Here is a 24712-nt window from a genome sequence, read left to right as displayed (position 1 = left end):
AAAAAAAAAAAAAATTACCATATGATGGAGCAATTCCACTTTTGAATGTTAAAACAAAAGAACTGAATGATTAGCCAGGTATGGTGGTGCACACCTATAATCCTGGCTACTTGGGAGGCTGAGGCAGGAGAATCACTTGAACCTGAGAGGCAGAGGCTGCACTGAGCTGAGAGGCAGAGGCTGCACTGAGCTGAGATCATGCCACTGCACTACAGCCTAGGTGACGAGGCGAGATTCTGCCTCAAAAAAAAAAAAAAAAAGAGTAATTTGTACACCTATGTTCATAACAGCATTATTCACAGTGGCCAGATCTGTAGACAACCCAGGTGTCTGTCAACAGATGAATGGATAAACAAAACATGGTATGTACATACTATGGAATATTTATTCAGCCTTAAAAAGGAAGGAAATTCTTTTTTTTAATTTTTTTAAGACGGAGTCTCTCTCTGTCACTCAGGCTGGAGTGCAGTGGCATGATCTCGGCTCACTGCAAGCTCTGCCTCCTGAGTAGCTGGGACTACAGGCGCCCGCCACTGCACCCGGCTAATTTTTTGTATTTTTAGTAGAGAGGGAGTTTCACTGTGTTAGCCAGGATGGTCTCGATCTCCTGACCTCGTGATCTGCCTGCCTCAGCCTCCCAAAGTGCTGGGATTACAGGCATGAGCCACCGCGCCCGGCCGAAGGAAGGAAATTCTGACACGTGCTATAATGTAGATAAACCTTGAACACATTATGCCGAGTGAAATAAGCCAGACACAAAAAGAGAAATACGTAATTCCATTTATATGAGATAATTAGGTAGTCAAAACCATAGAGAAAATAGAATGGTGATTGCCAGGGGCTGGGAGAAGGGGAAATGGGGATTTACTGTTTCTGGGTCTAGAGTTTCAGTTTTACAAGATGAAAAAAATTCTGGAGGTAGTGGTGATGGTTGATAATGCTATGAATGTATTTAATACTTCAAGTGTACACTTAATAAGATAGTACATTTTATGTGTATTCTACCACAGTAAAATAATAAAAACAGGACGCAAGTTAATGGGGGGTTTTAGTGCTTGATTTGAAAACTTGAGAGGTTTTGTTTTTTGTTTTCTTTTTTTAAATAGAGACAGGGTCTCGCCATGTTGTCCAGGCTGGTCTTGAACTCCTGAGCTGAAGTGTTCCGCCCATCTCAGCCTCCCAAAGTGCTGGTATTACAGGAGTAAGCCATCACTCCCAGCCAGCTTCTTCCCGCCCCACACCCCCAGATGGAGTTTTGCTCTTTTGCTTTATTGCCCAGGCTGGAGTGCAGTGGTATGATCTTGGCTTACTGCAACCTCCGCCTTTCGGGTTGAAGCAATTCTCCTGCCTCAGCCTCCCGAGTAGCTGGGATTACAGGCGCCTGCCACCAGGCCTGGCTAATTTTTGTATTTTTAGTAGGGACTGGATTTCACCATGTTGGCCAGGCTGGTCTGAACTCCTGACCTCGTGATCCGCCTGCCTCAGCCTCCCAAAGTGCTGTGATTACAGATGTGAGCCACCGTGCCTGGCTTTTTTTTTTTTTTTTTTAAAAACGTGAGACTTAGAGACTTTTCCAAAGATACACTTAAAAGTGATTTTTTAAATTAATAGTGGTTTTGTGATCTTCCTATTCTCAGTGCCCAAATAAATTATCCTTCTTAATTAAATCATTTTTGTCAAAGATACCATTTATTCCTTCCTCCCCAGCTATGAAGAAAGCTTGTTTTATTTCACTTTTAAACCTTCATTCCATTTTACATTTTAAGATCTTAAACTCTGAAATTTATTTTCTTTCTGGTGGTTGTGCGTTTCTTTTTTTTTTTTTTTTTTTTTTTTTTGGAGACAGAGTTTCACTCTTGTTGCCCAGGCTGGAGTGCAATGGCGTGATCTTGGCTCACTGCAACCACCACATCCCGGGTTCAAGCGATTCTCCATTCTCAGCCTCAGCCTCCTGAGTAGCTGGGATTATAGGTGCCTGACACCACGCCCAGCTAATTTTTGTATTTTTAGTAGAGACAGGGTTTTACCATGGTGGCCAGGCTGGTCTCAAACTCCTGATTTCAGGTGATCCACCCACCTCGGCCTCCCAAAGTACTGGGATTACAGGCGTGAGCCCCGTGCCCAGCCTTGTATGTTTCTTTCACAGCTCTGATCCTAAAGATTGGGATTAGGGTCACATAGAACCTGTACATAATTCCATCTGTAATGTAATTCTTTACTAGTGAGTGGTCAAGAAAGAGCCCAAACTCTAGTGCAAGACTGCCTGACTTCAAATTCTGGCTTCATTACTTAATAAATAGATGATTTTAGGCAAATAATAAAGTTTTTTGGTTTTTTTTGAGATGGAGTTTCGCTCTTGTTGCCCAGGCTGGGGTGCAATGGCATGATCTTGGCTCACCGCAACCTCCGCCTCATGGGTTCAAGCGATTCTCCTGCCTCAGCCTCCCGAGTAGCTAGGATTACATGCCTGCACCATCACGCCTGGCTAATTTTGTATTTTTAGTAGATAGGATTTCTCCATCTTGGTCAGGCTGGTCTTGAACTCCTGACTTCAGGTGATCCGCCCGCCTCGGCTTCCCAAAGCGCTAGGATTGCAGACGTGAACCACTGCGCCTGGTTGGCAAATTATAAAGTGGTTTTTTTTTTTTTTTGAGACAGAGTCTCGCTCTGTCCCCAGGCTGGAGTGCAGTGGCGGGATCTCAGCTCACTGCAAGCTCCGCCTCCCGGGTTTACGCCATTTTCCTGCCTCAGCCTCCCGAGTAGCTGGGACTACAGGCACCCACCACCTCGCCCGGCTAGTTTTTTGTATTTTTTAGTAGAGATGGGGTTTCACCATGTTAGCCAGGATGGTCTCGATCTCCTGACCTCATGATCCGCCTGTCTTGGTCTCCCAAAGTACTGGGATTACAGGCTTGAGCCACCACGCCCGGCCAAAGTTTTTTCTTTCTTTCTTTCTGAGATGGAGTCCTGCTCTGTCATCAGGCTAGAGTGCTGTGGTAAGATCTTAGCTCACTGCAACCTCCGACTTCCTGGTTCAAGCGATTCTCCTGCCTCAGCATCTCAAGTAGCTGGGACTACAGGCATACACCACCACGCCTGGCTAATTTTGTATTTTTAGTAGAGGCAAGTTTCTCCGTCTTGGTCAGGCTGGTCTTGAACTCCTGACTTCAGGTGATCCGCACGCCTCGGCTTCCCAAAGTGCTGGGATTATAGGCATGAGCCACTGTGCCTGGCCGGCAAATTATAAAATTTTAAACCTAATTTCCTTATCTTTGAAATGAGTTTAATATTAGAATCTACCTGCTGAAATAATTCAAATAGTGTTCATTACATTTGATCTTCAAAAATCCTATGAATTTGGCTGGGCGTGGTGGCTCACGTCTATAATCCTAGCACTTTGGGAGGCTGAGGCAGAGGGATCAGTTGAGGTCAGGAATTCGAGACTGGCCTGGATAACATGGTAAAACCCTATGTCTACTAAAAATAGAAAAATTAGCTAGGCGTGGTGGCAAGAGCCTGTAATCCCAGCTACTCGGGAGGCTGAGGCAGGAGAATTGCTTGAACCCAGGAGGCAGAGGTTGCAGTGAGCTGAGACTTCGCCATTGTACTCCAGCCTGGGTGACAGAGCGACACTCTGTCTCAGAAAACAAAAAACAAAACTATGAATTCTGTTTTACAGAAAAACGCGGTTAGTTAATTTGATTCTGTTTGGATATAACCTATAGAAAACTCTTGAGATAAGAATTTGAGAGAGAATTACATAATTTATTACCATGTTGATGCCAGCCCATTTTTTAAATTCTGTTTTTCTAGTGTAAGACAAGGTAGATTTGTGTTGAAGTTATTTGGAAAATAGACTAAAAATAGCACATTTGATTTCTAATAAATGTTATGTAAGCAAACATGATTTTCTTCAGTGTTTAGGTTTTCTTTGTGTGAGTGAATCCTTTTGAATTATGGGCTACCATGAATTGCAGTATTCTTTTTAAAAAATAGAAGCCACTTTAGAAAAAAACTTTTTCAACCTTCTAATTTTTTAAAGAATTGATACGATTCTATAAAAAAATAAAATTTGAAGGAAGTCAGTAAAATAAACTGAGATGTTTATATTAAATGTCAAATAATCAATGCCTATACTATATCAAGAGTACCTTCTGTAGACAAATAGGTAAAAGGATGGAAATAACCCACAAAGAGGTTGGATATATGAGGGGGAATGTATCCTACTGTCTTAGAAACATACAATTGACATGATTTTGAAATGCCATTTTGCATCTAGTAAAGGAGCATAATGCCAGTGCTGAAGAGGTGGAGGTGAAGTTGTTTTAAGTATACATTCATTGCCAGGCACTGTAAATTACTAATGCCTTTTTTGAAAATCAAATGACAGTACAAAGCAAAAACCATGCAGATTTACATTGCCTGTGACTTAATAATACCACCTCCTAGAATTTATAGATATAAACTCAACTTGAGTTGACAAGGCATTTAGGATGTATTCACGAAGATATTAAGTATAAAAGTACATATAAATCAGTTGGATCCCAGCTACTTAGGAGGCTGAGGCAGGAGAATCATTTGAACCCAAGAGGTGGAGGTTGCAGTGAGCCGAGATCACGCCACTGCACTCCAACCTGGGTGACGGCGAGACCCAGTCTCAAAAAAATAATGAAAAATTGGGGCTTTACTAATTAGCAAAAGACATTGAGATATTTGGCCTCTACCCATCTCCACCACTTGACTTGTGCTACCATGTCATTTTCTATTTGTAGATGGAGTATGGAGAAATGATTTTTTATTCATAAGAGCCATTCACAGCTGAATCTCAGACTCTCAGCCCTGACACTATAACCGAGTTTGTTTTCAGAAGCAGGGAAGCCAGAAAAGACATGTCCTGAAAAAAAAAAAATTTTTTTTTTTTCCTGAGACCGAGTCTTGCTCTTTCACCCATGCTTGAGTGAAGTGGCACCATCTTGGCTAACTGCAACCTCTGCCCCCCGGGATCAAGTGATTCTCCTGCCTCAGGCTCCAAGTAGCTGGGATTACAGGCACATGCCTCCACACCCGGCTAATTTTTGTATTTTTAGTAGAGATAGGGTTTCGCCATGTTGGCCAGGTTGGTCTCAAACTCCTGACCTTAGGTGATCCACCTGCCTTGGCCTCCCAAAGTGCTAGGATTATAGGCATGAGCCATCGCTCCTGGCCCTATGTCCTGAATTTTAGGCACCTGTTCAGGTCCCTTGTGTAGACCATTTCCTCACTTGTGCACTGATCAGTTCTGAAGACTGAGGGGCCCCTCTGCAGATCTCCAGGGTTTTTTGTGTGTGAGTGAGTGAATCCTTTTGAATTATGGGCTTCTATGAATTGCAGCATTCTTTAAAAAAATAATTTAAGAAGCCATTCAAGAAAAAAATAGATAAAATAATGGTTCAGGGCCGGGCGTGGTGGCTCACGCCTGTAATCCTAGCACTTTGGGAGGCCAAGGCGGGTGGATCACCTAAGGTCAGGAGTTTGAGACCATCCTGGCTAACATGGTGAGGCCACGTCTCCACTAAAAATAAAAAAATTAGCCGGGCGTGGTGGCGGGCGCCTGTAGTCCCAGCTACTCGGGAGGCTGAGGCAGGAGAATGGCCTGAACCCGGGAGGCAGAGCTTGCAGTGAGCTGAGATCATGCCACCGCACTCCAGCCTGGGAGACAGAGCAAGACTCTGTCTCAAATAATAATAATAATAATAATGTTCAGGAGAAAGGAAACTTCAGTGGAGCAAGAACCCGCTTTTCTTCACAGTGAGACCACAATTGGTAGTGACATACTTAGAAATGTTAATTCCAGAACCTGCCTTCTACTTCTTGAAATGATCTTAATTTCTCTGGTGGAGTATTGTACTCTGTAACATTGTAAGCCAATCCTTAATGCTTTGTTAATACATAGCTGCTGGGGAGGGGGCTTGCCTAGAGAATGAGTGACCCATTACAGAAATGAGGACTAATGTTTTCAAAATGTTTCCCAGACCACAGTCATCCCCCAGGAATTATTTGACATTTCATTGAGAGTAAGAATGGGTAACTTGTGGCCAGGCATGGTGACTCACGCCTGTAATCCCAGCACTTTGGGAGGCCGAGATGGGTGAATCACCTGAGGTCAGGAGTTGGAGACCAGGCTGGCCAACATGGTGAAACCCCATCTCTCCTAAAAATACAAAAATTGGTTGGGCATGGTGGTGTGCACCTTTAGTCCCAGCTACTCGGGAGGCTGAGGCAGGAGAATTGCTTGAACCCAGGAGATGAAGGCTACAGCGATCGCAGTACTGCGCTCCAGCCTGGGCGACAGAGAGAGACTCTTGTCTCAAAAAAAAAAAAAGAAAAAAAAGTAACTTGGAAGGAGAGGAAAAGGAAGAGTATCAAAGAAAACTTACTGACTCGATAGATAAAACAGTGGTGATACTGCCATTCATTTTAAGAAGCCCATGGTTCTTTATTTTAGAAAGACAATTGTGGCCGGGTGCAGTGACTCACACCTGTAATCCCAGCACTTTGGGAGGCAGAGGCGGGCGGATCTCCTGAGGTCAGGAGTTCAAGACCAGACTGGCCAACGGGGTGAAACCCCGTCTCTGCTAAAAATACAAAAATTAGCTGGGCATGGTGGTGTGCGTCTGTAGTCCCAGCTACTTGGGAGGCTAAGACAGGAGAATTGCTTGAACCCAGGAGACAGAGCTGCAGTCAGCTGAGATCGTGGTACTGTGCTCCAGCCTAGGCAACAGAGAGAGACTCTTGTCTCAAAAAACAAAAGAAAGGGAGGAAAGGAGAAGGAAGGAAGGTTAGTTGCTCATCACCCATTTTGTGAGATGTTGGAGTTAAGTTGGTAAACATATTTACACAAAAAGAAATACAAATAGTAAACAAGTGTAAGAGAAGTTTGGCTGGGCATGGTGGCTCACGCCTGTAATCCCAGCACTTTGGGAGGCTGAGGCAGGCAGAACATGAGGTCAGGAGATGGAGACCATCCTGGCTAACATGGTGAAACTCTGTCTCTACTAAAAATACCAAAAATTAGCTGGGTGTGGTTGCACATGCCTATAGTCCCAGCTCCTCGGGAGGCTGAGGCAGGAGAATGGTGTGAACCTGGGAGGTGGAGGGTGCAGTGAGCTGAAATTGTGCCACAGGACTCCAGCCTGGGCGACCGTGAAACTCTGTCTCAATTTAAAATAAAGAGAAAGCCGGGCATGGTGACTCATGCCTGTAATCCCAGCACTTTGGAAGGCCAAGGCGGGCAGATCACGAGGTCAGAAGATCAAGACCAACCTGGCTAACACTGTGAAACCCCGTCTCTACTAAAAATACAAAAAATTAGCCGGGCGTGGTGGTGGGCACCTCTAGTCCCAGCTACTCAGGAGGCTGAGGCAGGAGAATGGCGTGAACCTGCGAGGTGGAGCTTGCAGTGAGCCGAGATCGTGCCACTGCACTCCAGCCTGGGCGACAGAGTCAATAGCCTTGACCTCCTGGGCTCAAGCAATCCTCCCACCTCAGCCTCCTGAGTAGCTGGGACTACAGGTGTGCACCACCATACCTGGCTAATTTTCGTATATTTTGTAGAGGTGGAGTCTCACCATGTTGCTTAGGCTGGCCTTGAACTGGCCTCAAGTGGTTGTCCGGCCTCAGCCTCCCAAAGTGCTGGGATTACAGGCGTGAGCCACTGCACCTGGCATATCAGGTAGCCTATTACTTCTTTTTTTGACATGAGAATTATTATTATTATTATCTATATATAAGTACGCGAGTCTTGCTCTATTGGCCAGGCTGGAGTGCAGTGGTGCAATCTCAGCTCACTGCAACCATACACCCCTGGGTTCCAAGTGGATTCTCACTGCCCAGCCCCTGAGTAGCGGATTACAGGCAAGTTGCCACCTACACCCAAGCTAATTTTTGTATTTTTAGTAAGACGAGGGTTTGCACCATGTTGGCCAGGATGGTCTTAATCTCCTGACCTCGATTTGCCTGCTCAGCCTCCCAAAGTGTTGCGGATTATAGGCGTGACCCACCGTATCCATGGCAGACATGAGAATTATTTAAAAAACATTTTAATTAGAAAGATTGTCCAAGATCCACAATGAATTTTTGACACGCCAGAGTCCAAAATTACATCAAAATTTTGCCAAATGTATAGGTGTGATTTTTCAATTTACATGTGTGGCCAGACTCTGTCTCCAAAAAAAAAAAAAAAAGTTCATTTTTGCTACTAGATCCCTTTGTAAATTAGTGTTATTTGGAAAGAGTATTCATTTAGATAAAGACTAGAAGGACACAAGGAAAACCAAAACATTTGTAAGTAGCTGTGATTATGGGGTTTTTTGTGTGTTTGTTTCTTTTAACCCATTTATGTCTGAGATTGCAATTTTTTGAATTTGAAAAAATCAGACCTTGGCAATGATCTTGAGAAGTAGGATATAAATAACTCCCACATGCTTAGCGTTTCAATAATGGAGCAATAGGCATACATGGGTTTTAATGTTATGGGTGTTTTGTTTTGTTTTGTTTTGTTTTGTTTTTTGAGACAGAGTCTTGCTCTGTTGCCAGGCTGGAGTGCAGTGGCGCAGTCTCGACTCACTGCAACCTCTGCCTCCCCACCCAGTTCAAGCCGTTCTCCTGCCTCAGCCTCCTGAGTAGCTGGGACTACAGGTGTGTGCCACCATACCCGGCTAATTTTTTTGTGTTTTTAGTAGAGACACGGTTTCACCATGTTGGCCAGGATGGTCTCGGTATCCTGACCTGGTGATCCATCTGCCTCAGCCTCCCGAAGTGCTGGGATTACAGGCGTGAGCCACCGCGCCCAGCCAGGTTTTTTTTTTTTCTTTTTTTTTTGAGATGGAGTTTTGCTCTTTCCCAGGGTGGAGTGCAATGGCACGATCTTGGCTCGCTGCAACATCCACCTCCCGGGTACAAGCCATTCTCCTGCCTCATTCTCCTGAGTAGCTGGGATTACGGGCACGCGCCACCACACCTGACTAATTTTGTGTTTTTAGTAGAGACAGGGTTTCACCATGTTAGCCAGGCCAGTCTCAAACTCGCGACCTCAGGTGATCCACCCGCCTCAGCCTCCCAAGGTGCTGGGATTACAGGTGTGAGCCAGCGCGCCCGGCCTATTTTTTTCCCCACAGAGTTATATTAAGAGAAAGAGACCGGGCACAGTGGCTCATGCTTGTAATCCTAGTACTTTGGAAGGCCGAGGCAGGCAGATCACTTGAGCCCAGGAGTTCAGAACCAGCCTGGGTAACGTGGCAAAACCTCTTCTCTACAAAAAATACAAAAATTAGCCAGGCATGGTAGCGTGCAACTGTGGTCTCAGGTATTTGGGAGGCTCGGGTGAGAGGATCACCCGAACCTGGGGAGGTTGAGGCTGCAGTGAGCTGAGATCGTGTCACTGCACTCCAGCCTGGATAACAAAGAGACTTTGTCTCAAAAAAAAAAAAAAAAAGGCCAGGTGCGGTGACTCATGCCTGTAATCCCAGCACTTTGGGAGGCTGAGGCAGGTGGATTACCTGAAGTCAGGAGTTCAAGACCAGCCTGGCCAACATGGTGAAAACCCCATCTCTGCTAAAAATACAAAAATCAGCCCGGTGTGGTGGCTCACACCTGTGATCCCAGCACTTTGGGAGGTGGAGGTTGCAGTGAGTTCCAAGGCAGGTGGATCATGAAGTCAGGAGATCGAGACCATCCTGGCTAACACGATGAAACCCAGTTTCTACTAAAAAATACAAAAAATTTAGCCGGGTGTGGTGGCGGGCCCCTGTAGTCCCAGCTACTCGGGATGCTGAGGCAGGAGAATGGCATGAACCTGGGAGGCGGAGCTTGCAGTGAGCCGAGATCGTGCCACTGCACTCTAGCCTGGCTGACAAAGCGAGACTCTGTCTCAAAAAACACATTTATCGGCCGGGCGCGGTGGCTCAAGCCTGTAATCCCAGCACTTTGGGAGGCCGAGACGGGTGGATCACGAGGTCAGCAGATCGAGACCATCCTGGCTAACACAGTGCAACCCCGTCTCTACTAAAAAATACAAAAAAACAGCCGGGCGAGATGGCGGGCGCCTATAGTCCCAGCTACTCGGGAGGCTGAGGCAGGAGAATGGCGTGAACCCGGGAGGCAGAGCTTGCAGTGAGCTGAGATCCGGCCACTGCACTCTAGCCCGGGCGACAGAGCGAGACTCCACCTCAAAAAAAAAAAAAAAAAAAAAAAAAAACAATTTTTTTTTTTTGTGGATGGAGATATAACAGATGAATTAGTTCTAACTAATTGTATTTTCATAATTTTGGCTTATTGGAACAAATAGAAATTTTAGGCTTTAAGGAAAATCTGAGTCTGCAGAGAATTTGTGGATGAGAATCATGGAGTTCTATGTTGGAAACCTGGCTTAAATCACCATTTAAAGATTTTATATTATTTACTTCTTGTTTTGAGGTTCTATAACTTGTGTATTCAATGAGAAAAGAGGCTGTGAGCTCAGTTGGGAAACAGGGCTAGAAATGGGAGCTGTACTGGAAATTCTATTGTGTTAGAGTCTCCCTCTTTCGCCCAGGCAGGAGTGCAGTCGTATGATCATAGCTCATTGCAGTCTTGAGCTCCCAGTTTCAAGTGATCCTCCTTCCTCAGCCTTTCAAAGTGCTGAGATTACAGGTGTGAGCCACCATGCTCAGCTGGATTCTTTTGTTTGTTTTGAGATGGAGTTTTGCTCTTGTTGCCCAGGCTGGAGGGCAATGGCGCAATCTCAGCTCACTGCCACCTCCACCTCCCAGGTTCAAGCGATTCTCCTCCCTCAGCCTCCCAAATAGCTGGGATTACAGGCATGTACCACCACACCTGGCTAATTTTGTATTTTTAGTTAGTAGAGACAAGGTTTCTCCTTGTTGGTCAGGCTGGTCTCGAACTCCCGACTTGAGGTGATCCACCCACCTCGGCTTCCTAAAGTGCTGGGATTACAGGCATGAGCCACCACGCCTGGCCTGGATTCTTCATATGTAAATCTTTTTGCTTCTTTGTTTTTTGAGGTTTTGCTGTCACCTAGGCTGGAGTGCAGTGGCACGATCACAAGTCACTGCAACCTCTACCTCTCGGGCTCAAGTGATTCTTTCACTTGAGCCTCCTGAGTAGCTGGGACCACAGGTGTTCATCACCATGCTAATTTGGGGGGATTTTGTTGTTATTATTGTTGTTTGGTGAAGACTGGGTTTCACATGTTACCCAGGCTGGTCTCAAACTCCTGAACTCAAGTGATCCCCCCACCTTGGCCTCCCAAAATCCTGGGATTACAGACTTGAGCCACTGTGCTGGGCCATGTGTGTCTGTGTGTGCGTGTGTGTGTGTTTGTGTGTGTGTGTAAGAGGGTGTTGTTCTGTCTACCAGGTTGGACTGCATTGGCCACCACTGCCACCACACCCAGCTAATTTTTTTTAAATTTGGAAGATAGGGTCACACTATATTGCCCAGGCTTATATGCAAATCTTTATGCAGCTTCATGCCTGCACTTTTTTTCCCCCATTGGTCCTTCGGAAATTGTTCCAGTTTTTTTTCCCTGTATCTTTAAACAACAAAACAAAGCACCCTTTTAATTTACTATAAACACATAACATTCAGGAATTGTTTTAAATTTATTTTCTAAATGCGGGCTCCTTACGGATGACATTTGGCCAGAGGTATGCAGAGTTGCCAGAGCTTGATAATGAGCATAATTCATCTTGGAAACTTTTCTGTTTTGCTGTTTAATCCAGTACAGATACAGGTGTTTTCTTTCTGTGACTTTTTGTGAGCAGTTGTATCTGTAAATCACCTCCTATGGAGACGGGTGTTCCTGTGTTTGAGAGCCAGCTGTTGGGTGTTTTGGCTAAACAGCTTGCTCCTGGTTAGCTGCTCAAATCCCCCTGAGAGGTGTATTGGCTGCTTCAGGGAATAGAGCAGACGGGGTGAAGGTTTTTGCAAGACCTTTAGTGACCCACTTTCAATTTGCTGCAATTCTTCTGCTTTGGCTTTTTCTTATAGGTGCCAGAGTTCATCTGCTTCATGCTTTTATTACTGACTCATCTTCCTGTCGTATATTCTTAGACTGGTGACTTAAGATCTTTAGGTCACCTGTTACATAGTTTCTCCTGCCACCTGTATGGGGAGGAGAAAACTGGTATTCAAACTGAAGCCTGTTTCCATCTTATCTCATTGATTTTTATGGTACATAGAAAACTTTGTTTCTTTCTGAAAATAACATTTTAGTGATTCATTGTTTTCTGTGGCAGGAAGCTTATGACCTGCTCTATTCTTTTTCCTTTCCAGAGGGAATCTGGAAAAATTGCAATCAAAACATCATTTCTCTAAGAAAAGTTTGGGTAACAGAAGCTCTGGACAACAGGTAAAGTGTATTTAAACTTAGGTGGTGCTGACAAATCATCTGTAATCTGCAGAAGTAAACTGGCAGAGGGAGGAAGACAAGTTAAAAGTTAAGTCTACTTTGTGTTGGGGTTCTGTTGGGGATTTCCCATATATTACCTCATTTAGGTGTTTTTTACCTGGATCCTGGATGTAGATCTGGGAATCTCAGAAAGAAACTATCCTTTAAAATGGTATTTTAAGTGGATTTGCTGTTGATAGGATTTAATGTCCTCACAATTCAGTTTAGCAATCATTTTTTAATGTCTACCATAAGTAAGGTACAGAAGTATAATTTGTAGATTCTGTTATATAGTAAAGGGGTATAATATTTATTGCAAGACCATTCGCTGTGGGCTTCTAAGTGAAACCAAAATCTGGTATGCTGTACAGCCTAGCTAGGGAAGATCTTCCTAGTTCCCTTCGTCTTTTTAGTTCTTAATGATTGCCAGCAGTTTGTAGCTGTACCATCTTCTTAATCCCTTTTAGCACTTGTCTAAAATTTAAGTTTCCTAATAAGTCACCCCTTCACAGTGGAGTCTAGCCGAGGTGTCCTCTTTATGTTCTCTGTGGTGGTTTTCTGTGATGGGACTGAATAACTATACCTGTGTGTTTTTTTAATCTCTATCTCACAAAATTCTGAAGGTCTCATGAAATAATAGTGTGTGTAAAGAACCTGGGTATGGGCCAGGCGCGGTGGCTCAAGCCTGTAATCCCAGCACTTTGGGAGGCCGAGACGGGCGGATCATGAGGTCAGGAGATCGAGACCATCCTGGCTAACACGGTGAAACCGCATCTCTACTAAAATACAAAAAAATTAGCCGGGCGAGGTGGCGGGCGCCTGTAGTCCCAGCTACTCCGGAGGCTGAGGCAGGAGAATGGCGTAAACCTGGGAGGCGGAACTTGCAGTGAGCTGAGATCCGGCCACTGTACTCCAGCCCGGGCGACAGCGCGAGACTCTGTCTCAAAAAAAAAAAAGAACCTGGGTATGGCCGGGCATGGTGGCTCACACCTGTAATCCCAGCACTTTGAGAGGCCAAGGCAGGAGGATCACCTGTGGTCAGGAGTTCAAGACCAGCCTGGCCAACATGGTGAAACCTCATCTCTACTAAAAATACAAAAATGGTAGTGCATGCCTGTAATCCCAGCTACTCGGAGGCTGAGGCACAAGAATCACTTGAGCACAGGAGGCAGAGGTTGNGAGATCCGGCCACTGTACTCCAGCCCGGGCGACAGCGCGAGACTCTGTCTCAAAAAAAAAAAAGAACCTGGGTATGGCCGGGCATGGTGGCTCACACCTGTAATCCCAGCACTTTGAGAGGCCAAGGCAGGAGGATCACCTGTGGTCAGGAGTTCAAGACCAGCCTGGCCAACATGGTGAAACCTCATCTCTACTAAAAATACAAAAATGGTAGTGCATGCCTGTAATCCCAGCTACTCGGAGGCTGAGGCACAAGAATCACTTGAGCACAGGAGGCAGAGGTTGCAGTGAGCCAAGATCACACCACTGCATTGCAGCCTGGGTGAAAGAGGGAAACTGTCTCAAAAAAAAAAAAAAAAAAAAGAACCGAGGTCTGAGAAATACATCTCGATAAATAGTAGCTACAAGTTTACCTTTCAAACCAGAGGAGACATGAAAGCAATCCATACTTTCTAGGACCTTGTAGGGCCAACAGGTGTTGACTGAGGTGAATTGACCTGCCTGAAGATAGTGGAGAGTGAGATGCTATTTATTCTTTTTTTTTTGTGATGGAGTCTTGCTCTGTTCAAGCGATTTTCCTGCCTCAGCCTCCTGAGCAGCTGGGATTACAGGCACACACCACCGTGCCCGGGTAGTTTTTGTATTTGTATAGAGACAGCGTTTCACCATGTTGACCAGGCTGGTCTTTAACTCCTGACCTCAAGTAATCTGCCTGCCTTGGCCTCCCAAAGAGCTGGGATTACAGGCGTGAGCCATCGCACCCAACCGAGATGCTGTTTATTCTAACATTTGTTCCACTGTGAACCTTGAAGTTAGATTTCAAGTATTCAAAGTAGTAGTTCCTAGAGATATCATAAATTAATAATTAAATTAAGATTTAATATTTGTTGATTTTCTTTTGGTATTTTTCCACTTGTTATCAGGGCATACCAATTCAATCACCATGAGTTGGAGCTTCCTGACTCGCCTGCTAGAGGAGATTCACAACCATTCCACATTTGTGGGGAAGATCTGGCTCACTGTTCTGATTGTCTTCCGGATCGTCCTTACAGCTGTAGGAGGAGAATCCATCTATTACGATGAGCAAAGCAAATTTGTGTGCAACACAGAACAGCCGGGCTGCGAGAATGTCTGCTATGATGCGTTTGCACCCCTCTCCCATGTACGCTTCTGGGTGTTCCAGATCATCCTGGTGGCAACTCCCTCTGTGATGTACCTGGGTTATGCTATCCACAAGATTGCCAAAATGGAGCACGGTGAAGCAGACAAGAAGGCGGCTCGGAGCAAGCCCTATGCAATGCGCTGGAAACAACACCGGGCTCTGGAAGAAACGGAGGAGGATAACGAAGAGGATCCTATGATGTATCCAGAGATGGAGTTAGAAAGTGATAAAGAAAATAAAGAGCAGAGCCAACCCAAACCTAAGCATGATGGCCGACGGCGGATTCGGGAAGATGGGCTCATGAAAATCTATGTGCTGCAGTTGCTGGCAAGGACCGTGTTTGAGGTGGGTTTTCTGATAGGCCAGTATTTTCTATATGGCTTCCAAGTCCACCCGTTTTATGTGTGCAGCAGACTTCCTTGCCCTCATAAGATAGACTGCTTTATTTCTAGACCCACTGAAAAGACCATCTTCCTTCTGATAATGTATGGTGTTACAGGCCTTTGCCTCTTGCTTAACATTTGGGAGATGCTTCATTTAGGGTTTGGGACCATTCGAGACTCACTAAACAGTAAAAGGAGGGAACTTGAGGATCCGGGTGCTTATAATTATCCTTTCACTTGGAATACACCATCTGCTCCCCCTGGCTATAACATTGCTGTCAAACCAGATCAAATCCAGTACACCGAACTGTCCAATGCTAAGATCGCCTACAAGCAAAACAAGGCCAACACAGCCCAGGAACAGCAGTATGGCAGCCATGAAGAGAACCTCCCAGCCGACCTGGAGGCTCTGCAGCGGGAGATCAGGATGGCTCAGGAACGCTTGGATCTGGCAATTCAGGCCTACAGTCACCAAAACAACCCTCATGGTCCCCGGGAGAAGAAGGCCAAAGTGGGGTCCAAAGCTGGGTCCAACAAAAGCACTGCCAGTAGCAAATCAGGGGATGGGAAGACCTCCGTCTGGATTTAATCCTGGCGGGCTTAAAACCTGTGCTTTTCATAGTTATGGTAAGCAGCAGCTCACTGAATAATGACTTCCATTGAGTAAACATTTGGCTCTGGTTATCTTCAGGGATGCTGTTGGCTCATGATCCAAGCTCAGGGGACTCTGGAGGCGGGGCTGGGCTGAGAGGGAGAAACGGAAACACAGTGTTCCCGGGCACATGTTCTTAGCAATAATACAGTTGCAGAACTTTACATTTGTGTCTTCCAGATCTGGAGAAGAACAGACATACTTAAATCATTCTTGTTGAACAGTTTTTGTATGTACAGTATTATGGTACTTTTTTTTTAGTATGAGAACTTTTTTTGTATTTGTACATTGAACTGCTGTAGTTATACTTTTATATTAAAGGGGAAAAAGTCCTTATAAGTAATGCCTATTAGGCTAGTGCTATTACTTTGTTCAGCAAATTCTACCCTGGCTTTAGAGTTTTTAATAGATGCTACACCTAATAAAAGTGCCTCTCATATTGCAGGAATGATTTCAGATGTGTAAGGAGACTGAAGAGGAGACACCAGTTTTTAGTCTTGGAAAGCAAGTTCACAGTATAAGGAGGTTGAGATCTTTCTTTTACATGAGAAATCTTTGAATCTCATTCATGCAATCAGAGTTGTAGCCAGTTTTTGAAAACCTTATTTTCAAAGGAAATAAATGATTCACTGTAGGATTCCTTTAAATATCAGGCATCACCAGTATATGCTTTGACAGTGTGTATATATAACTTAAAGTTCTTTCAAAAGCCTGATACAGAAATGTGTCCCCAGTTTGTTAGCAATGTGGAAAACTTGGCTAGAGATGATGTGGAGCTGTCCCTCAGAAAACAAAGCCATGCCTAGAATCCCTAATAGGATGCTTAGTTGTGAACCTGTTTGATTTGCCTTAAACCTCTATCCAGAAACCTGCCCGCTTCTCTCCCTCTGGTTAAGAAGCCAGTGGTGGATATTTTCTTTGTTAACATTAGAAATGCAAACATTCCTTTGTCAACCAAGAATACTGAAAGCTACTTGTATTGGAAATGGCAGAAGGCTTAAATCCAAATTGCTTATTTTTTATAATTTACCATAGAACTTTTGTGATTAAACATCTTCTACCAGTGGAGGTTTATACCTGAAAGGTCATGGGGTCCTGTCTGTAAATAGACCTAAAGAGAAGTGCAGTATTTATTCCTTGTCATAATGTGTTTGTCACTGACAAGCATTCATGTTCATCCCACTAGTCTTTTATCACAGTCTTTTATTGTCATTTTCAACCTTATGTTGCAGAGCTTTGCTTTCTCATCATGTTCTCATTGTCTTAAATTTTGTGAGCTTCTGAGAAAGAGCTTGGTAAAGGTTTAAAGGGTCCTTTGTTCCACCAGGGAGCATTTTATTTGTATGTCTCACCCTTTTCTAACAAAAGCTATTGTAAGCCACCTCTGACTTGGAAATTCTGAAAGTATGAATATTTTTTATATCTTAATTGTAAAATGCCAGTTCTCCATTATTTAGATGAACACTAGAACACTGCACCCTTTGTGCAGTGTTTTTCTTTGTTTCTCCATTGCATTCCTACCCCCACCAAGAAAAGAAACTTAAGGAAATTTTTTTTGAGACAAGGTCTCCCTCTTTCACTCAGGCTGGAGTGCAGCAGCATGATCTCAGCTCACTGCAGCCTCTGCCTCCCAGGCTCAAGCGATCATTCTACCTCAGCCCACTGATTAGCTGGGACTACAGGCATGTGCCACTATACTTGGCTAATTATTTAAAAAAAAATTTTTTTTGTAGAGATGAGGTCTCACTATGTTGCCCAGGCTGGTCTCGAACTTTTGGGTTCAAGTGATCCTCCCGCCTCAGCCTCTCAAAGTGTTAGTATTATAGGCATGAGCCACCATGCCCAGCCTAGAAAATTTAGCCTTATCTTTTAGCCATTCATTACTTTTATTTGCGTTAAAAAAAAAAAAAAAAAAAAAAAAAAAAAAAAAACACTTTAAATTTTAGCCCAGAGAAGCACCTCAGGAACTCTAAACATCTTAGCAAAATTAAACTCAGGGGAGACTGAAGGAGAAATTTCAGAAAGTAATACACATGTATATCATGGGTAATTAATAGACATACACAGCTTCCTTCAAATCAAATGCTTGATAAGGAAATTCATATAATTCCAAGAAAACAGGCAAAATTTTGAATACATAATAAGCCTAGGTAAGATAAAGAACTACCAGTTAATTCTTACGTCAATGAAGCTTCAAGCAGGTTTTTTAATTGAAGGACAAAAAGTGTCCATACATTTGTGTTATCTATTCAGAGCCTGAGGGAGAAGAGAGTGGTTTTGTCAGTGGAAAGGTTGGGGATTTGAGAATGATACAGAGGGAAGGAGTCAAGCAGAAATGCCAGGAAGAACCAGGCAAAGACATTTGGCGCCAGAAGCATCCACTTAGTTTCTATGAAGACTGCCTGCCCCTGGTGTTTCATCTTGGCCTGTTCTGATGAGAATGTTACCTTTTGTGTCTGGATAACTCGTCAGCTTCTTAAAGTACATATAAAGATATTCTGTCACCTCCCCACATGCACACACTTTTAAAATCTATTTTTATTCTCTTGCTGAAGTTGTAATTATGTCAAGAATTTTCCAGCTCTAACTGCCTTCTTAGTACATGTCTTTCTGCCTTTGAAGCATATGAGTTTGCCAAAGTCATTTTCCCCTAATGACATATTGTGAACTTACATTAAGAAAATGGGCCAGGCGTGGTGGCTCATGCCTGTAATCCCAGCATTTTAGGAGGCCCAGGCTGGTGGATCACCTGAAGTCAGGAGTTCAAGACCAGACTGGCCAACATGGTGAAACTCCGTCTCTACTAAAAATACAAAAATTAGCCAGGCGTGCTGGGTGGACGCCTGTAATCCCACCTACTTGGGAGGTTGAGGCAGAAGAATTGCTTGAACCCAGGAGGCATAGGTTGCAGTGAGCTGAGATCGCACCATTTCACTCCACCCTGGAAGACAGAGTGAATCTGTCTCAAAAAAAAAGAAAGAAAGAAAATGAGCCTATTGATGTCTGCCTAAGCCTTTGGTGGGGTCTGCATTGAATCTCTAAGAATATTGTTCTGAAACATGCAGGTGGGGTTTGTATAAAAAGCCTGTCCAACATTTAGTTCCCCGCCCCATCAGAATCATACTGTTTTGAATTGCCATATAAGACATGCTCCATCATGACACTTGCTTCTACTCCAAATGTAAGTTGAGTTCTTAGTCCTTCACCTGCTAGAATCAGGATACAATCAACATGATTATGTTCCTTAACACACTTTGATTTATGCAGATGTGGTGTGTCCTTTGCTCTTCATTTTTCTCTTAAGACGGAGTCTTGCTTTTGTCGCCCAGGCTGGAATGCAATGGTGTGATTTCAGCTCACTGCAACCTCCACCTCCTGGTTTCAAGCGATTCTCCTGCCTCAGCCTCCCGAGCAGCTAGGATTACAGGCACCGTCACCATACCCGGCTAATTTTTTTTGTATTTTTAGTAGAGACAGGGCTTCACCATGTTGGCCAGGCTGGTCTTGAACTCCTGACCTCGTGATCTGCCCACCTCAGCTTCCCAAAGTGCTGGGATTACAGGCATGAGCCACCGTGCCCGGCCTGCCCTTCTTAAAACCCATTATTCAGAAGAGATTTGTAAAAGAAATAGGCTTTTTTTTTTTTTTTGGTTAATTCAAACTTGAGGAAATTTAGACAGCATTTTCCCCTAAAGAAATGTTAATGTTCATTTTGTGGCTTTGTTTTTGCTTATTTAGTTTTGCCTGTTTTCTTTATGTGTTCATTTAAAGCCATAAGTATGTTACATCATTTGAAGTCAGTTTTTCTGGGGATTTTCCTTGACTAATGTCTATAGAATTATTTACTCTTGATACAAATGAACTTTGCCATCCAGAATGATTCTCACAGTTTCGGACTTCCACATAATGTGTGTGTTTTTTTTTTTTTGGAAGGACATCTGTATCTTTAAAGGGGAAAAAAATCAGTATTAGGTACTTTATTAACTCATTTATTCATGATACGAAATTAAGCAGATCACTTTACTTTTCCAAGTTACAGGAGCCTCTCAAAAGTGTTACGAAGTGGTTAGAAAAGGCCTCTGGTAAAAGGTGTTCAAGGACCAACCGTTATTATTGGTCACTTGTTTGAACTTGGCGCTTAAAAAAAAAGTTGGACTGTGACGCTTGGTGCTGTTTATCGCAGACATCAGTGATGGTCTGAAACACTCTTTAGCAGTTTATACCAAGAATGGACTTAATTTGTTATCAGTTACACCCATGATTTACTCGTTCAGCTTGTACGAGTCCATACTTCATGCTTTCTGTCTCATTTAAGAGACAGTCCACTTCTAAAAATAACATCAATAGTTGACACGTTTTTGGCTAGCCAGCTTTCTGTAAAAGGCAAGAATGTTAGACATGCACAGTTTCCTTCAAATCAAATGTTTAATAAGATACTTCAAGAAACGCCTTTTTAAAAATCAAAGGTTTTGGCCAGGCGTGGTGGCTCACGCCTGTAATCCCAGCACTTTGGGAGGCCAAGGCGGGCGGATCTTGAGGTCAGGAGTTTGAGACCAGCCTGGCCAACATGGTGAAACCCCATCTCTACTAAAAATACCAAAAATTAGCTGGGCGTGGTGGCGGGCGCCTGTAATCCCAGCTACTCAGAGGGCTGAGACGAGAATCGCTCGATCCCAGGAGGTGGAGGTTGCAGTGAGCCGAGATTGCGCCATTGCACTCCAGCCTGGGCAACGAGTGAAACTCTCTCTCAAAAATAAAGTCCCTGCATGCAGTTTGGAAATAAAATTTAAACTCATCTATATGTAATAAATATGTAATAATTCATAGTCACCATCAAATGTTGGAATTATTGAATTGTATAATTGTGCTCATTCCGACCACATCATGAAGAGTTTAAAGATTTGTATTTGCTGTTGTCCCTATGTAGTTCTATCGATGTTTGGTTTTGTTTTTTGGGGTTTGTTTTGAGAAAAGATCTGTTGCCTAGGCTGGAGTGCAGTGGCACAATCAACTCACTACAACCTGGACCTCCTGGGCTCAAGTAGTCCTCCCACTTCAGCCTCCCAAGTAGCTGGGCTGCAAGTGCTCACCACCACACCTTGCTAATTTTTGTATTCTTTGTAGAGACAGGGATCTCTATGTTGCCAAGACTGGTCTCAAACTCCTGGGCCCAAGCAATCCTCCCGTCACAGCCTCCCAAGGTGCTGGGATTACAGGCATGAGCCACTGTGCCCAGCCTGTTTTTAATAATGATATTAAATGAGTTTGGTTCCTGTGTTATTAATCAGCGTTAATCGTACTTTTTTTTTTTTTTTTAAAGAAACCATGGTATTCTAAAATCCAGGAGTCCAAATAAAAGAAAGTTCTCGGCTGGGTGTGGTGGCTAACGCCTGTAATCCCAGCACTTTGAGAGGCCGAGGTGGGTGGATCACTAGAGGTCAGGAGTTTGAAACAAGCCTGGTCTACATGGTAAAAACCCCTCTACTAAAAATACAGAATTTAGCTGGTCATGGAGGTGCACATCCCAGCTACTCGGGATGTTGAGGCATGAGAATTCCTTGAACCCAGAAGGCAGAGGTTGCTGTGAGCCAATATTGTGCCACTGCACTCCAGCCTGGGCGACAGAGTAAGACTGTCGCCAAAAAAAAGGAAAGAAGTGCACCAGTGCAGTTTCTACAGAGATAAAAGAAGTAATAGTTCTGGCTGGGTGTGGTGGCTCACGCCTGTAATCCCAACACTTTGGGAGGCCAAGGCAGGTGGATCACATGAGGTCAGGAGTTCGAGACCAGCCTGGCCAATGTGGCAAAACTGTCTCTACTAAAAATATAAAAATTAGGTATGGTGGCACGTGCCTGTAATCCCAGCTACTGGGAGTCTAAGGCATGAGATGAGAATCTCTTGAATCCAGGAGGTAGAGGTTGCAGTGAGCTGAGATTGTACCACTGCACTCCAGCTTGGGTGACGGAGTGAGACTCAAAAAAAAAAGGTACTAGTTCTGCATTTCAGAGTTGGCTTGTTGAACCAGGCTATATGCTTCCAAGATTTAAAATGTTTTTCTGTATTATACTCTCAATTGTGTTTTTAAAAATATCTTACAGAAATCTCTACCTCAGGCACTAAGTGTTATGACGTGGGTAGCATATTGATATCGAAAACTTAGCTAGGACTTCCAGCCTTTTAAGATAATTTAAATGTAAAATTAAACGGTTAACCAGCAATCTAATGTCATGTGGTGTGCAGTTTGGATATTGCATGAACAGCTAAGGAATCACCTGTTCTAGTGCCAAAGATCACTCATTGCTAATTTTGTTCTGTACAGCTTATGTAAAACTTTCATGGTGGAGACAGACTCTGTGCTCAGGGCCTTGTCTCTAGGAAGATTTGTCAATTCCAAATACAGTTTTGAAGATTCTTTTGTGGTTTGTGCTTCCTTTCTCAGAATTCGAAACCAACTGAAAATCAGCTGCCAGGAAATGTCATATTGAGGATTTTACCCTATTCATATAAAATAATACCCAAGATAGGCCGGGCGCAGTGGCTCAAGCCTGTAATCCCAGCACTTTGGGAGGCCGAGACGGGTGGATCACGAGGTCAGGAGATCGAGACCATCCTGGCTAACACGGTGAAACCCTGTCTCTACTAAAAAAATACAAAAAACTAGCCGGGCGAGGTGGCGGGCGCCTGTAGTCCCAGCTACTCGGGAGGGTGAGGCAGGAGAATGGCGTGAACCCGGGAGGCAGAGCTTGAAATGAGCTGAGATCCGGCCACTGCACTCCAGCCTGGGCGACAAAGCGAGACTCCGTCCCAAAAATAATAATAATACCCAAGATATACACAGAATATATTAGTGATATACACAGAAAACCTAATATGAAAATCTCTTCCTCATACATTTCACCTGTAAGTTGATCTTGATGGGAATACTTGAGCAGAGAAATTTCCAACTAAAGGTTTGGGCGTAAAAGATGCCTTTTTTCAGAGCTGATTTGAAGCTCTTCTGGGACTACTGTGGCTAAATAGGTCAGCATATTTGTGGCGTCGCAATCTGGGGAATATAGGTAGCCTGGTGGGGGAGGCTGGGGTCTAAGCTCAGAAGCTGGGAATGCACCCTTGACATCCCTCGGTTCTGGAGGCCTTTCCTGGAGTGCCTTCTGCAAGGGACCCTTTGCGGCAGCAGAGTCAGCAGTGTCATTGGAAAGTCTAATCCACCTCCTGAGAAGGAAACAGCAATGCCCTCTTGTTCCTTCAGACGGGATAGCTGACTGGTAGGTCACGAATAGCTCACCCTCAGCAGCACAGATTGTAAACTGGTCAGCCAACCATATTTGGTAATGAACTTGTGAGCTGTTTGAAAGCTATTGGGGCAGTTAAATCACTCTGGATCTGTTAGTTTTGAAAGCAGATTCTTTGCCAGATTTGCCATCAGTACGGAGACTAATACCTGAAAAAGGTATTGGCATCAAATATGTTTTCTTTGCTACACAGAGTTTGAAGACTGTTTTTAAGGTTTTAAGGGCTTATATGATACTTTTAGGGTTTGTTTCCTTTAGATACCTCCCGCTGGAAGCAGGTTACACAGGGGCATGAAGAACATGGAAGTAGAGCCAAAGTTGGGAACAGAATCCAGGTCTATACAATCCAGTATGCTTTGTTCTTGCAAGAGGAGGGTCCAGAAGCAGCTGTTAGCGGGTACTCACAAGGGTTTGGGGGCATCTTTGCTGGGTGGACCTTGTATCTGTCTATTACAATACTTTATCAAAATGTAACCATTGGACCATTGGACTACTTGCTAGAAGTAACAGGAATGCTATTAAAATATAGATTCTTAGGCTGAGGCGGGCGGATCACGAGTTCAGGAGATCGAGACCATCCTGGCTAACACAGTGAAACCCCATCTCTACTAAAAATGCAAAAAATTTAGCCGGCCGTGGTGGTGGGCACCTGTAGTCCCAGCTACTTGGGAGGCTGAGGCAGGAAAATGGCGTGAACCCGGGAGGTGGAGCTTGTAATGAGCCGAGATTGCGCCACTGCACTCCAGCCTGGACAACAGAGCAAGACTCCGTCTCTAAATACTATGTATACATGCATATATATATATATAGAGAGAGAGAGTGATATAGATATATAGATTCCTAGTCTGGGCAACATAGTGAGACCCTGTCTGTACAAAAAAAGGAAAAAATTAGCCGGGCATGGTAGTACTCACCTGTAGTCTGAGCTCCTTGAGAGGCTGAGGCAGGAAGATCGGTTGACCGCCGAGGTGGAGGCTGCAGTGAGCCGTGGTTGCACCACTGCACACCACCCTGGATGACAGAGCGAGAGCAAGACCCTGTCTGTCTGTCTCTCTCTTTCTCTCTATATGTGTGTGTGTGTGTGTGTGTGTGTGTGTATATTCCTTAGATCCATTGCAGACCTAAATAATCAGAACGAACAAGTTATCTGGGCGATTCATTTTTAAAAAATCTTTTATTAGCCAGGCGCGGTGGCTCACGCCTGTAATCCCAGCACTTTGGGAGGCCGAGGCCATGGTGAAACCCCGTCTCTACTAAAAATACAAAAAATTAGCCGGGCACGGTGGCGGGCACCTGTAGTCCCAGCTACTCAGGAGGCTAAGGCAGGAGAATGGCGTGAACCGGGAGGCGGAGCTTGCAGTGAGCTGGAGATAGTGCCACTGCACTCCAGCCTGGGGGACAGTGCGAGACTCCATCTCAAAAAAAAAATATTGGGCCGGGCGCGGTGGCTCAAGCCTGTAATCCCAGCACTTTGGGAGGCCGAGACGGGCGGATCACGAGGTCAGGAGATCGAGACCATCCTGGCTAACATGGTGAAACCCTGTCTCTACTAAAAAATACAAAAAACTAGCCAGGTGAGGTGGCGGGCGCCTGTAGTCCCAGCTACTCGGGAGGCTG

General features: G+C 44.4%; 1 protein-coding gene across 1 annotated transcript in view; it reads left to right on the top strand.

Moving 5' to 3' along the window:
* Positions 1-17333, top strand: part of GJC1 (gap junction protein gamma 1) — a 27420-nt gene extending 10087 nt beyond the window's left edge. Inside the window, exons 2-3 of the mRNA XM_017876090.1 lie at positions 12313-12388; positions 14530-17333. Of these exons, the coding sequence (XP_017731579.1) occupies positions 14550-15740 (1191 nt within the window). The 5' untranslated portion in view covers positions 12313-12388; positions 14530-14549 and the 3' untranslated portion in view covers positions 15741-17333. The remainder of the gene's footprint in view (positions 1-12312; positions 12389-14529) is intronic.
* The last annotated feature ends 7379 nt before the right edge of the window (positions 17334-24712 follow it).

This window comes from Rhinopithecus bieti, unplaced genomic scaffold (assembly GCF_001698545.2).
Source record: "Rhinopithecus bieti isolate Rb0 unplaced genomic scaffold, ASM169854v2 scaffold_10088, whole genome shotgun sequence".
NCBI lineage: Eukaryota > Metazoa > Chordata > Mammalia > Primates > Cercopithecidae > Rhinopithecus > Rhinopithecus bieti.
The sequence above is the reverse complement of the archived record's forward strand: the minus strand, read 5'-3'. Positions and strand labels throughout refer to the sequence as shown.